The following is a 16,293-nucleotide window of genomic DNA, read 5'->3' on the forward strand; positions in this document are numbered from 1 at the left end:
TGACATGGCATGTTTCATAAAATCACTTTTTTGTTGCATTTCAGTGTCAACTGCTAACCTTCATAAAATATTTATTTCTGAACCGATTTTCAAAACTAGCAGGCCAATTTGCTCGTTTTAGCTAGTAGAAAACAGAAATCTATTTAAAGTGGAATTGGGAAAAAAATTGTTAATCCTTAAGGTAGCAATACACAGTTAGAAGTTTAGTTTCGCATTATGGCCCCTGTGAATTTTTTAAATATGAAAGTTTTTGTACAATAAAATTGATTTTTAGATAATTGAAGAATAATATAGCCTTCTTAGTGGGTTTATATGAACATTTTGATTATTTTTAACATGTTTTATAGGCCATTTATATGATTGACAGTCCGTATTTTCCTATCCGTACCGTTCATAGGTCCATAAATTATTGTAGTGTTTATCAACAAAGATTTTGCGCTCGATCTTTTCAATTCAATTTTATGGAAAAACGAGCAGATAAGCATACGATTTTTTTTGGACCACTTGATAGATATTAACCTATGGATTCAGGAAAGGTATCACTGTAATTGATTGAAATTTTCCTTTAGACCAAATTTTGGAGACTTTTGTGACATGTTCACCCCCCTTTTTTGCTATATTTTGTATCTAAGAAATGCAGATTGTTGCCATGGTTACACCCAAGAGGGATTATATTTCACCCTTATGACCATTAGAAATGAAATCTATGGAAGATTCTCTTTCTATAAGTATATACATGCATAACACACATATAAAGCCTTCTTTGTTAGACAGGAGGGGAAAGAGGATGTTTAAAAATTATGAGTGTCAATTTTAAGTTTTTTTCCTAACTGTGTATTGCTACCTTAGGCTGTTTCTCATTTGAATTGTTTTACATTATTTTTTCTGGACTTTTTAAAACTGACTATGTGGTATGACTTTGCTTATTGTTGAAGGCTGTATAGTGACCTTCAGTTGCTAATTTCTGTGTCTTTGGTCCCTTATTGAGAGCTGTCTCATTGGCAATCATACATCTTCTTATTTTTATATTTTATATTTACAAAATGATTGACAGATGAAATGAATGAATGATAATTAAGTTTAAATATCTGCAAATATAAATCTGTTCATAAGATCTCTGGATATGTTCTGTTATTATAAATGTTGCCCTTAGATCAGGATATGTTCTGTTATTATGAATGTTGCCCTTAGATTACGATATGTTCTGTTATTATGAATGTTGCCCTAAGATCAGGATATGTTCTGTTATTATGAATGTTGCCCTTAGATTAGGATATGTTCTGTTATTAAGAATGTTGCCCTAAGATCAGGATATGTTCTGTTATTATAAATGTTGCCCTTAGATTAGGATATGTTCTGTTATTATGAATGTTGCCCTAAGATCAGGATATGTCCTGTTATTATGAATGTTGCCCTTAGATCAGGATATGTTCTGTTATTATGAATGTTGTCCTTAGATCAGGATATGTTCTGTTATTATGAATGTTGCCCTTAGATTAGGATATGTTCTGTTATTATGAATGTTGCCCTAAGATCAGGATATGTCCTGTTATTATGAATGTTGCCCTTAGATCAGGATATGTTCTGTTATTATGAATGTTGTCCTTAGATCAGGATATGTTCTGTTATTATGACTGTTGTCCTTAGATTAGGATATGATATTATGAATGTTGCCCTTAGATCAGGAAATGTTCTGTTATTATGACTGTTGTCCTTAGATTAGGATATGTTATTATGAATGTTGCCCTTAGATCAGAAAATGTTCTGTTATTATGACTGTTGTCCTTAGATTAGGATATGTTATTATGAATGTTGCCCTTAGATCAGGAAATGTTCTGTTATTATGAATGTTGTCCTTAGATCAGGATATGTTCTGTTATTATGACTGTTGTCCTTAGATTAGGATATGTTATTATGAATGTTGCCCTTAGATCAGGATATGTTCTGTTATTATGACTGTTGTCCTTAGATTAGGATATGTTATTATGAATGTTGCCCTAAGATCAGGATATGTTCTGTTATTATGACTGTTGTCCTTAGATTAGGATATGTTATTATGAATGTTGCCCTTAGATCAGGATATGTCCTGTTATTATGAATGTTGCCCTAAGATCAGGATATGTCCTGTTATTATGAATGTTGCCCTTAGATTAGGATATATTATTATGAATGTTGCCCTTAGATTAGGATATGTTCTGTTATTATGAATGTTGCCCTTAGATCATGATATGTTCTGTTATTATGAATGTTGCCCTAAGATCAGGATATGTCCTGTTATTATGAATGTTGCCCTTAGATCAGGATATGTTCTGTTATTATGAATGTTGTCCTTAGATCAGGATATGTTCTGTTATTATGAATGTTGTCCTTAGATCAGGAAATGGCCTGTTATTATGAATGTTGCCCTAAGATCAGGATATGTTCTGTTATTATGAATGTTGTCCTTAGATTAGGATATGTTATTATGAATGTTGCCCTTAGATCAGGATATGTCCTGTTATTATGAATGTTGCCCTAAGATCATGATATGTTCTGTTATTATGAATGTTGCCCTTAGGTCATGATATGTTCTATTATTATGAATGTTGCCCTTAGATCATGATATGTCCTGTTATTATGAATGTTGCCCTTAGATTAGGATAGGTTCTGTTATTATGAATGTTGCCCTTAGATCAGGAAATGGCCTGTTATTATGAATGTTGCCCTTAGATTAGGACATGGATATGTTCTATTATTATGAATGTTGCCCTTAGATTAGGATATGTCCTGTTATTATGAATGTTGCCCTTAGATCAGGAAATGGCCTGTTATTATGAATGTTGCCCTAAGATCAGGATATGTCCTGTTATTATGAATGTTGCCCTTAGATTAGGATATGTCCTGTTATTATGAATGTTGCCCTTAGATCAGGAAATGGCCTGTTATTATGAATGTTGCCCTAAGATCAGGATATGTCCTGTTATTATGAATGTTGTCCTTAGATCAGGATGTGTCATGTTATTATGAATGTTGTCCTTAGATCAGGATATGTTCTGTTAATATAAATGTTGCCCTTAGATTAGGATATGTCCTGTTATTTTGAATGTTGCCCTTAGATCAGGAAATGGCCTGTTATTATGAATGTTGCCCTTAGATTAGGATATGTCCTGTTCTATTATTATGAATGTTGTCCTTAGATTAGGATATGTTCTGTTATTATAAATGTTGCCCTTAGATCAGGATATGTCCTGTTATTATGAATGTTGTCCTTAGATCAGGAAATGGCCTGTTATTATGAATGTTGCCCTTAGATCAGGAAATGGCCTGTTATTATGAATGTTGCCCTTAGATTAGGATATGTCCTGTTCTATTATTATGAATGTTGTCCTTAGATTAGGATATGTTCTGTTATTATAAATGTTGCCCTTAGATTAGGATATGTCCTGTTATTATGAATGTTGCCCTTAGATCAGGAAATGGCCTGTTATTATGAATGTTGCCCTTAGATCAGGAAATGGCCTGTTATTATGAATGTTGCCCTAAGATCAGGATATGTCCTGTTCTATTATTATGAATGTTGTCCTTAGATTCGGATATGTTCTGTTATTATGAATGTTGCCCTTAGATCAGGAAATGGCCTGTTATTATGAATGTTGCCCTAAGATCAGGATATGTCCTGTTCTATTATTATGAATGTTGTCCTTAGATTAGGATATGTCCTGTTATTATGAATGTCGCCCTTAGATCAGGAAATGGCCTGTTATTATGAATGTTGCCCTTAGATTAGGATATGTTATTATGAATGTTGCCCTTAGATCAGAAAATGGCCTGTTATTATGAATGTTTCCCTAAGATCAGGATATGTCCTGTTCTATTATTATGAATGTTGTCCTTAGATTAGGATATGTTCTGTTATTATGAATGTTGTCCTTAGATCAGGATATGTCCTGTTATTATTAATGTTGCCCTTAGATCAGGATATGTCATGTTATTATATGAATGTTGCCCTTAGATTAGGACATGGATATGTTCTATTATTATGAATGTTGCCCTTAGATTAGGATATGTCCTGTTATTATGAATGTCGCCCTTAGATCATGATATGTTCTGTTATTATGAATGTTGCCCTTAGATTAGGACATGGATATGGTTTATTATTATTATAAATGTTGCCCTTAGATCAGGATATGTTCTGTTATTATGAATGTTGCCCTTAGATCAGGAAATGGCCTGTTATTATTAATGTTGCCCTTAGATCAGGAAATGGCCTGTTATTATTAATGTTGCCCTTAGATCAGGATATGTCATGTTATTATATGAATGTTGCACTTAGATTAGGACATGGATATGCTCTGTTATAGACTATTATTATAAATGTTGCCTTTAGATCAGGATATGTTCTGTTAATATGAATGTTGCCCTTAGATCAAGTTATGAAGCATAAATCCAAATTGAAGAGCAACCTTGATCTGGCTGCCTGTTTAGTAAATATTTTGCACCTAAAAACATACAATTGCCTTTTACTACCTTTTTATTCTCAAATTTGAATTTCACTGAATGAGGATTGCAGCAACATTTATATCATTACGTTTCCATTATAAATAAATCTATTATATTTTTTTTTTCTCTTCAAAATGTAAATGTGTTTTAAGTGTTTATGTGATTTAAATACAAAGTCCATGTTTATAAATTTATGCTGCAATAGAAAAGTATGGTCATTATTCATTTACTTAGTAAACACTTATTTCTGAGTTGCCTCCCTTCCTTGGAACTCTTCACCGCCAGATATGATGGCTGGCTACTCCTACAAAGAAACTTTTCATGTGCTAAGGGCATATCTCAACAAAAATGAACATGTAGAACACAATTATCAGATAGCAGTACATAATAACTTCAATAAAACACTTTAAATGTGTGAAATATGGACATTTAATAAGGATGCTCATATTTTCAAATCAGTAGATGAAAACTATATCGTAGATAATTGTTGCATTTTGCATAGTAAACAATTTTTAGCTTTAATTTTCATTAAATAAGACAACAACTGGTTCCTTGCACATGCAAGAGCAATGGAAGAAATTCAAATTCTGTAAATTGTTTCTTAATATTCTTAAAAGATTGAAACTGTGCAATATCGTGTTCACTACAAAACATTGCTCATTCAAAAAATTTTATTTAAATAACTTAAAAGGGAAAATAGTTTTCTTTCCTTTGCTCTTCATGGACAGGGATCAAGTTGTCAATACTTCAAAGAAAATAATTTTGTTATCCTAATATTTTAGAATCAAGTCCATTTCAGATAGATGGATTTTCCTTTTATATCAGCATACTTAATGTCCAAATTATTAACAATAAACAGATCCAGAATATATTTTGTACTTTCAGAATAACAAAAAATATCAATATAATCTATTGTTAACAGTAATGATTAATAAAAGTAGAATTCAATAACACAATTTAGACCACAAGATTGCTTTCATAATTAAACAAGTTCATGTCAGAAGTATTCGAAATATTTAAAAAATCCAATGGAAAACAGCCTGAATATTTTCTTTACTGGAATAAATAAAAGTAATTTTTTCCTTATAATATGGAAATATTGTTACATATGTTAATACAGAAAAAAGAAAATCATTTGAAGATAAAAACAAAAATGGAGGTTAAGCAACTCAGAAACAGTATGCTTTACTAATAACTTTTTAAAGATGTAGTCTAGTAATTTTTATGTTTTAGTGGATTGAACATCATTAATATGTTTGCAATGGAAAATTTATATCACCTATGTATAACATTAAAATCATGACTGCAACAGCTTGTATGTTTAATAAACTTTGTACATTCTTCATAGGGATACAACATATTTTATTGAGATTTAAGGCAGATAAGGGCAAAGTGGAAAGCTTATGAATACAAGGTTTCTTTTAACATAAAATATTATGATACAAATTAATGCAATTTTGTTTAACTTGGAAAAAAAGTTTTGACAAATTAGAACTGAAAGATGTTGAGGTGATATGAAGCTGTCAGATGCATTTTTATGAAAATGAAATGAATGACCATACAAATTATTCTAACATCCATGTATAGATATAAATCTAAATTAAAATCTGAAGCATGAACATGAGGTCAAGAGTTCAAAACATTACCATGTGTATCATTTTTCAAACAGACACGTATTCATACTTCTTCACATTATCAACTAAATAGTGTTGACCTACATGTCATCCCCGCTATGGGCGTGATACCTTTAAGGCAGATTAAAGTATCCCTCTTTAACAAAAATCACCCTTTTTATCACCTTCTTTCATCACTAGAGTTTGGGATATAGTATTTGCTGTTATTGTTTTTCCCTGTTTTGTTAAAATATTGCTTATTTGCAAAGTAAAAAGACTTTCAAGGTCATCACAAATGTTATTCTGTTATTGTTTTTCCCTGTTTTGTTAAAATATTGCTTATTTGCATAGTAAAAAGACTTTCAAGGCCATCACAAATGTTATTGTCACTAATTAAATCAAGGGATAGATAATTAAATTGTATCTGTTTGGGATAAAAGTTTAAATTAATACAAAATTTAGAATAAAAAAGTCCTCTATAATGCATAATCTCCAACCCCCCCCCCCTCCCAAACCCCAACCTTTTAGTGGAGATGGAAAGTTTGGCAGCTGGAAGTACACTTTAAAATGAGTATGGGGTATTACTGTATCAGTATAGGGACTCAATCAATTAAAACTTGCCAAATAATCCCATACTTTTGTCTGGAAAAGTTTTAACTTGGTAATAATTTATGCCTCTTTCATTTGTTTAACAAACCATTAAACTACATTAAGATTATTTTGGTCATGATTTCAACATGATCTAATGCATGTACACAGATCATGTATTTAAAGTTTACATGTAATTTTTCTCTAAAAGCAGGTATTTTATAATCAATAAAACTTTAAACTATACTATTATGTCTAATATATCAAATATTCATGTAAGCATTCAATAATTCAGACTGGACCGAGATCAAAAGCTTTTTTAACCTTATACAATGATTGTTAATTTGGTCATAATTGTGACCTACAAATATCTTTTAAAGGGCAAACAAATATTTAAAGTTTTTAAATGATGTTATTTTAACTTTATAAACATGAAATGGATATAATGGGGACACTAAATTTGTATGCTATATCTATGATCTACAAGTTCAATGTGAAGGTTTATGCAAAAGTGCAAATTTTGGATACACCTGAATTATTTATTGATAAACAAAGTCAAAGCCTAATAATGGGTTGCATGTAGCTAAACCGACCGTGAAAGGGCTGTGTAGCCAGTCAAGGTCGTTAAAAACTTCCATCATGTAACTAAATAACAAGCAATGTACTTTTCAAATCATCATGCCTACTTGTGATGTTTAATATCTAAGAATTTTGAAATTGAAACTAATAGGTATAAACTTTATTCAATATATTTTTTTAGTTCAAATATTCATTTCAGTAAGAAAATAACCTTCAGGTTTTCTGTTTTCCATTTGAAAATGGTATCATTTATTCAAGGTTTTTTTTTTAACCTAGTCTATATATCCTACAAAGTTGCTACAGTAAAATATGTATATCTTTTTTTTAACACTGGCTATTGATAATGAACACCTATAACCAAAGCTTTTTCATCCATAACAATCAATGCTTTGTTTAATAGATGCACCATTTCTTCATTGTAAAGAGATTTGAATCGCTCACCATAATACTGAATCATGCTAGATGCCCAAATATGAGACAAAGTTTAATTCATAAATTTCAATCAAAATGAAACGAGAAGGACAGACTAAAATGTCTTGCCTGCTTTATTGATTATCTATATAATTGAATGATATGTTGACATTATTGGAGATAAAAGGCCTGTCTGCATGACTGCATCTATAGTGAAAATCTAAAATTAGGTGAAGGTCAGCATTTATACACCAAATATAGTTGACCTCCTTAATACTACTTGTACATGATAAAATTGATCAGATAATAATGAAAATTTGGTCAAACACTGGTAAAAACTGAAAGCTGGAAATGGCCACCGAACAATGATTTTATACACCTGAAATTTATCATAGAAATTGAGAAAACAAAAAAGCTCTAAATAAAAGTTGACCATTGAATTTTTAACTCAGAAATATTAGACATATTACAGTGATTCCATAGACCAATTTCTAAACAAAAATGAAATAAATTTAACACTAACATAAATAAGTCTTCATGAGGTCATAGCTGACATAATTTTTATGCCAGATTATAGTTAATGACAAAAAGCCATTTGCACTCATAATAGGAGGATCTGTATTTTCAACCTTCTAGAGTTTGTTTCACAAATTAACTTACGACTAAGATTGATTGTAAGTGATGAACAATGCAGCATAGATCAATCTTAGTCCTTTTTTTTGTGAAAAAGACTCCTGAAATGCAAAGCTTTAAATCACTTTCTATGTTTGTCCCTGCCATATTAGAATTCCTATGTCTCAATGTCTTTTTCATAAAAGACAAAAAACTAAACAAACCATTGCTTATGACAAATACCAAGTGATGGCTTCAATCAAATGTCCTTAATAATGAAAAGTCCTAAAACATCATCTTACTCAAAAACTTAAATTAAGTTCATATTAGAACTGACATAACATCTTTTTTTAAATTATCTTTGCATTTAACTTTTTCTTAAATTCACACTATTTGTTAATTCTATTGTTGTATATTTACCTGTAATATTAATGGTTCTGTGGTCTGAGCAATACTCCCAATAGCCGATCTATCCACTGGTGGGCTTCTCCATCCTATTACCTACATTGTCAATTTATATTAACAAATGATTAATGTGAATAATAATTAACGGTGAATTGTTCATTGTATTCCTTTTAGTTCTGTTTATTGTTTCAAATAGAGGATATATTTTTCAATATAAATGTAGTATTTGTAATGCTTGTTTATTTCAGTCTACACTGTTTTCCTCAAGATTAGTAAAATTTTATTTGGACCAGTAAGTATTTGAAAAAATTTATTCAGACACATGAGAAATATCTCAGAATATAGGTGTTGGGACTAGTAGTTTTAAAAGTTTAAAGTGCAGAAAATTTTCACTTTCAGAATGTATCTATATTAACCTAATAGCATGATGGCTTTCAAATAGCACTGTTTCCTTTAAATAATAGCTCCATATTTGTAATACATGTACTGTCAAATTAGAAAATATTGCACACATTTATTATTGTGATTATTGAAGAAAGGACAATAACGAGAGATTAATTATTGCAATTTAATAAATATCTGCATACTGTTACATGTATATGTATTTGATATTAGAATGCAAGGTCTTATAATTGCAATACTCGAACAGTCCCATTGTTGGCATCCATAAAAACCTTGCAGTAATTTCTGAATTGACAGTACAATCTTTTATCAAATCTATTGAGAAAGCACCATCATGACTTTGGTGCGATAAGTCCTTGGGGTGAACACTCGAGAAAATTGAATGATCAAAAATTGATGTATCACACCTTTCAGATGAGAATCAACAGTGACAGTGTGCATCTATTTACAATATTTGTTATTTAGCCAGACTGTATTTGTAAACTGAAATTCATCTTTTTTCTAAATTAAATATGTTCTTATATTGTTTGAAGGCAGATTTTTAATGGTTTCTGTATTTGTTTGCGTACTGCTATCTTAAAAGATTTTGACTTTGATATTTGTGCATTAGAAGACTTTAGGTTGACCTCTAGAACTTTAGGTTGACCTCTAGAACTTTAGGTTGACCTCTAGAACTTTAGGTTGACCTCTAGAACTCTCAATTATTTGTGTCATTGCTTTGCTGTCTCAATGAATTATACTTCATGATCAGATCCCTTTTTTATTAATATTTAGTTCAATATTAATCCAATTAAGCTATTGAACATGGACCCATTGTATTCCACTGAGCACTAAATGACAATTCATCAATGGCAAAAAAAAACTCTACAAGAAATTTACAAACGACTTATCTTTCTGAAAAAAGACAAAACTAATGAAAAGTCATAACTAAATCAAATTCAAAGCCACAAAAAAATATACTTAAACCAAGGAAAGAATTTTATACCTTTAATTCAAAGTTCTCAGCAAATTTCACAAAAATAGATTTGATTTCTGGACCTTTATCCTTGTCTATAAACATCATTCCTGTGGCATAGCTCCCAGCTTCTGGTAACTCAATACTCTGTTCTGCTCTGTAAATATATGTTAAATTAATTGGATTTTTAAGGCACTGTCAACAACCTAGGATAAATTGTAGTGGGCTGTTTTTATTGGTGGGGGAAGCCCGAGTACAAAGAGAGAAACTGGCTTTCCCCTTCAGATGTTCAATTAAGATGTGAGAGAAAATGTACAAATTTCCGTTGTATTATTATCACATATTCCTACACATGTGTAAGCAAAAAAACCCAGAATTATGAGTACATGTTATGATGAACTACACTATGTATATGTTTATTTGATGCAGTCAGTTAAACCCCTACCCCTTTAAAATGTTGGGTTTACATTATACTATATTTTTTTCTACTCTTTTTTTGCAGGTTTATACACTTTTTGTTATGTCCATGGTCTAGCCATCAAGCAACACAGAGTAAACCTTTAAGTTGTCCTAGAATATCTTGTACATGTATCATCATTTGAATATGATAAGTACAAGTGTCTACTTCAAAACCAAGTTTCATTTGCATGCACCAACTGAATTTTCCATTTTATTTTCTATAATTACTTGAGTTCCTTAGCATAGAGGTCATGGGGTATGGCTGTGATGACACCGGCGCCATCTCCAGTATCGTTGTCACACCCACAGGCTCCCCTGTGTTCCATACGCTGAAGCATAATCTGGGCATCTCGTAATATCTGAAAATGAAAACAAATATTTCATCAATAAAGCTCATCAAATAAGTTTATTTCTATCTTATATTAAATCTATATTGTGTGGAGATGAGCTGGAATATCTCCACTGTCTATAACTAGTTTCCAATTGCAATAGAATCAAAGAAACATTTCTAATCAATATAACTATAATCAATTCTAATGGCTAATGGGATGAAAATTTACTCATTCTACTCCAAGTTTTTTTCCTAAAAATGTAATCTTCCATGCCTAGAAGCCAAACTCAGGTATTAATTCCTAATTTTTCAAAGCTGACCAGTGAATTCGGTAATCTGGAACTGTATAAGACGATGTTCATTTGGTGATTTTTTACTTAAATATGCTTAAAGTTGGGATTTGAAAATATTCAAAAGAGAATTTTAGACAAGGTCTTTTAAAACTATTAAAAATAAAATTACACTGAGGCAAACTTAAGTTAGAGAAGCAAAACAAAAAATTCAGCAATGTTTCCATTTGCAAAGGGGCACAACTCTCTATGGTTAAAGTGATACCACCAAAATTCATCTTTGATTTGTGTTTTGGGGTTATAAGCATTTTCATTAAGTTTCCAACTTTGCAACGTATGGATTTATGGACGTAGGGACGGACAAGGGTAAAACCTAATGCCTCCTCTTGCACAGTGAGCATAAAAATGAATTGGGCTAATATGCAAGTTTTTAAATTCAGAAGTGCCTATGAATTATTCATAGGAGTTACAAAATATTATTAAGGAAAAGTAGAAAAAGTTCCTAACCCATTAATATGATTTAAACCTAAATGACTCTGTAAACACTATCTTCAGCAAACCTTTCAATTAAACATGTAACTGAACAAGGCAAAGTATTGATTTCACTAGCTTTAAAGTCAATGAAGCATGAAATGTAGCTAGATGGAGCACTATTAGTAGAAGTTTGTCTGTCATATATTTGCACTTCAAGATTGATCCTCATAAAATAACAGATTACATAATATAAAATTTCTATCTGAGAGTTCTTATTAAAATGCTCAGAAAAGACTAAGTACTTTAAATTTTTTTGTAGTGTCAGTAATAGTTATACACCGAGGGAAAGGTGTGTCTGGATAAAAATAGAAACTATGAATTATAACAATAGAACTGGGGTGTAAGCAAAAATACCCTTCCATAACAATACTGATTCATATGCATTGATATGCATGCAATACTAACTGAAAAATTTATTTGAAAATGTTAAATTGCTCAGAAAAGATCTAAAATCAAAACTAAGTACCGGTACTTTAAAAAATATTGCAGTGTCAGCAAAAATACCCTTTCATAACAGATTCATATGCATGTAATACTAACATGACCATAGCATGCCTTATTTCTGAACTTTTCAAATCACTTCCATGTTTATAAATACATGTAAACATACTCTATGACCATTTATAGATGAAGGAAGAAATAGGTTATCATATTGAGTAAAAGTAGGTATGTCATTCACACAAATGGCAGTTTACCTACATACCTGATTAATTTAAGTGATACCATTATCAATTGTAATACAAACATACATGTATCTGTGCATCACAAAGTGCAGACAGAGCACTCTTAATATAAATCACTTTGTATTTACTTGAACATTTTTATCTGTACAACACATTATTTGTGTGTTAATTGTTATATAAATTCCTCATAATTGGGATTATGCACACATCACACTTTGATCAAAAGTGGTGGAAGAATTGGTATTAGCAGAATGCCAAAATCAATCTTGTATAAAAATTGGAAGTGCATATTTGTTATATGTCCTTAAGTCATCTTTGTGTTTGAGAATCCATTCAATGCTCTATGAGTTGCAGCCTCATTCTCGCATCTTCCATCAATAAAATTTGACAGGCACGTAATAGCACAATAGTGCTGAAAGTGATGATTAACACCAATCAATCAATCAATCAATCAATTATGGCCTTAACCCCCATAATTATTCCCAACATTCCTTTTTTTGGTAAGGAACCTTGTGGTACAATTTCATAGAGATCCATACACATGTACACTAGTTATTGACCTTGAACAAGAAAAATGCTTGTTTTAGATCTCTTTCTCGTCCCCTTCTTCCTAAACACATTTTTGTGGTCGTATATATAGAAATAGTTGATTTCCAAGAAGTATTCATGGAATGGTGGTAAAAAAAAAAATTCAGGTTTTTAAAAATTTGGAGCAACGATTCTAAGGAACTGCATGCACAAATTTGATGTGGCCTTATTTTCAACTTAACAAACTTCTTCATGTGGCCTTATCCTTTACATAACATAATTTGAAAGAAGGTGAACAACTCCAGGCTACCGCTTAGTGAACTTCTATTTGTCTTTGTGAGAATACTTGTTTTCTACAACAAATATACATATTTATGTTTATAAGTGGTTACTGCACCTAAGGCCAACTAAAACTAATTAGTAGATTTTCATCCAAAGTTTTGAAAAAAATGGGGCAGGTGGGAGGATTTTATATTTTAAATTTTATTTAATATAAAACCTTCTTGTGACATGAACTTCATATATATGCAAGTGTTGTAATTAGCTTGTATTATGTATATGTGTAAACATGTAAAGAATTGTACATAAATTTCCGACTGTTCTACATACAATTGCTACTTTAGAAACCTATTTTCAGTAAACAGTAAAATTATGGAGAAATTCTCTATTCTGAGTTGTACTACCAACTCCAAATTTATTTTGCTTTCTAAGCGATGGTTTATAGTCCCCATAAAATTATACAAATGCAATGGTATGCAACAGAAGTATTATGAATGAAATGAGAAGTCAAATAGTTATCAAAGGTACCAGGATTATAATTTAGTACGCCAGACGCCCGGTTCGTCTACATAAGACTCATCAGTGACGCTCATATCAAAATATTATAAAGCCAAACAGTGTTGAGAATAGTAGGGTTGGCGCTTTTAAGATTCTCAAGTTATGCAAGACTGAAGCATATATAAACAAAACCAATAACCATGGGTAAATCTAACGGCTTTCTATAACACAATATTTATGTTTGCTGACTTTTTTTATCTCAATATACGGTCATATATATAGATCTAACAAGTTCGTGCTTTTGTCAATTTCTTTAATCCAGACGGTGAGTTTATATTTTTTTCTACCAATTTGTTCCACGATTCTTGCGCTTTGGAAATCATCCACAGCCCAAATTTGCCGACACAACGTCGATGTATTTTTATTAAAAAAAATCAACGGTTTTCTCAGACAGAAATTTCAAGTTTGTGAATTTACGTTCTTGGACACAGCGTATCACTCGTAAGCCGAATATTTTATGCCCTTCTGGTAATCTATCTCTATTCTCCGTAGATGATATTGTCATCACTGAGTAGCTGAATTTATCAACATAATCGGTTTGAAGTACCCGAAACAAATAATATGAAAACCGAAATTTGAAACAGGAAGTTAGAATGAAACGAAATTATTGACGGTTACCGGTAACAGAAACGAACAAAATCCGGAAATCGTAAATTTTTCAAAATAAAAAAAATCGGGGCGGGACGATTTCAGAGGGGCGGGCGGGGATGAAAATCTATCAATTAATTTTAATTGGCCTAATGTTATGAACCTACATGTACCTGTACCACTGACCTAGCTTCAAATGAAAATAGCTTCATAGAATACTTGTTTACCTATCATTCAATCTACAAAGTCTTGTTGATAACTTTAATTTGAGAGAGGATTCCTACTCTAAATTTAGTGAATCAGAATAAAATTGACTCTGAGTGAAATTCAGCATTAATCATGTTAATAAAAGATTTCTTCAAGAAAAAAATAAGAGAACTTTTTTAATGAACGAAGTTTGAAGGTAATTAAGGGGAATAACTCTTGAACAGTAAATTTCAAAACCATTAAAATTTATTTAGACCTGAAATACTGTATTACGAAAAATCCTAAATCTATAGAAATTTCAAAAGGTTTGGTCAACTGGTATATACTTAAATTACGGATAAAGGACAGAGGGAGGTGCTATTGGATGAAGGCACTTACAAATATGTGCATCACAATAAATATAAGTGTGGGGGGAGGGGTATCACAATATGAGTGTGGAGCAATATTTTTTGCACATACTGCTACGGATGATACTTTACTAGTAAACTCTATTAGACCTTCAATAGAACAAAGGAGGTTCAACACTAAAATCTGAGAAACTTCGATTTATGAATTACAGATTTATGAATTACCCGTAATGGTAATGATCACAATAACTCTGTCAGTTATTAAATCTATTAATGTAACGCCACCAGAGAACAAAGTCATTCTATCTATCTTTCTATATCTATCAATGTTATTTCATCTAGTCAGTGAAGCAAAAATCAATACATGTACACTGTTTTTATACTAATTGTAGAAGACTTGTTTCATCTATCCTGAGTGGGACAAAACACGTTCCTAAATAGTCTTAGAACCAATGATAAAAAAGTTCTACAAATTCATTTTAGAAAGAAGCTATTATTGATTATGGAAAGGCATTAAAACTCCTCCACATACTTGTATATCTACGTCAGAATTGGTATTTATGTTTCACATCAAGTATTGATTATATATACATATATATAGAATTTGATAATAAAGTGATTTTCCTTCACTTTATAATCAAATTTTAGCATGTTTAGTATTATGTAACATTTTAAAATTAAATCTTTCTTGCTTCATAATATTACTGTTCCTCAACCAGTTCTACTTGCTACCAGGCAGTGCAATGATACTAAGGATGACTAGATTGAAAATACAGCTATTTCAAAATCCACACCTCTTTAGGCAGATATATATTAAATATTCATCATGTTCATAGATATTTTGTTTTGTTTAGGTACTGGTTTCCAGATATGATCTCTATGTTTCATCTCATAGAAGTCATTTGGAAATGTTACCAGTATAAGAACAGATGGATAGCGGCAAAATTTAATTTTCAGGAAGACCCAGAGTGAAGGGAGGGGCAGTACAGAATTATAATATAAGTTTAACCTCTTAGAAATTTGGGGCATACAAATATTGAAAATATGCTGCACAGCCCAATTTTTACTTTTGAATAAAAGAGTGTCTAAGTTTCTTATCAACTTTCCATTCTAGGATATATTTTTAAGAAATTTCATTGTAAAAGTTGCAGAGTTTTTGCCATAAAGGGGTATCCTATGGGAAATTGCATAGTCTATATTTACAGAAGTGCAACCTCTATCTTCACATTTTTTTCAATCCAGTAGTAATGATAAACATGATAAAGCATGATGTCTCTTATTCATCTGTGAAGATATTCATTATGATTTCAATTAGACTAGAAGTAATACATAATTACATTATTGCCATCATGTTATACAACATTTGAAACAGAACCTGATGAACACATGGTACTGCCTTTTTTTACAAATGTTTTATCAACTATTTGGAAATGTAGTCTTTTAAT

General features: G+C 31.1%; 1 protein-coding gene across 2 annotated transcripts in view; it reads right to left on the minus strand.

The window, feature by feature from the left end:
• The window catches only part of LOC139491253 (uncharacterized), a 69,522-nt gene that overhangs the window by 47,706 nt on the left and 5,523 nt on the right, over nt 1–16,293 (minus strand). The window contains exons 3-5 of one of the 2 annotated variants that reach the window (XM_071278782.1): nt 10,732–10,862; nt 10,075–10,201; nt 8,703–8,783 (exon numbers count right to left, since the gene is read on the minus strand). In XM_071278782.1, coding sequence (XP_071134883.1) covers nt 8,703–8,783; nt 10,075–10,201; nt 10,732–10,862 — 339 coding nt within the window. Of the gene's footprint in view, nt 1–4,709; nt 4,786–8,702; nt 8,784–10,074; nt 10,202–10,731; nt 10,863–16,293 lie in introns of those variants that run through there. The other variant, XM_071278783.1, reaches the window with a different exon arrangement.

This window comes from Mytilus edulis, chromosome 10 (genome assembly GCF_963676685.1).
Source record: "Mytilus edulis chromosome 10, xbMytEdul2.2, whole genome shotgun sequence".
Classification (NCBI taxonomy): Eukaryota; Metazoa; Mollusca; class Bivalvia; order Mytilida; family Mytilidae; genus Mytilus; species Mytilus edulis.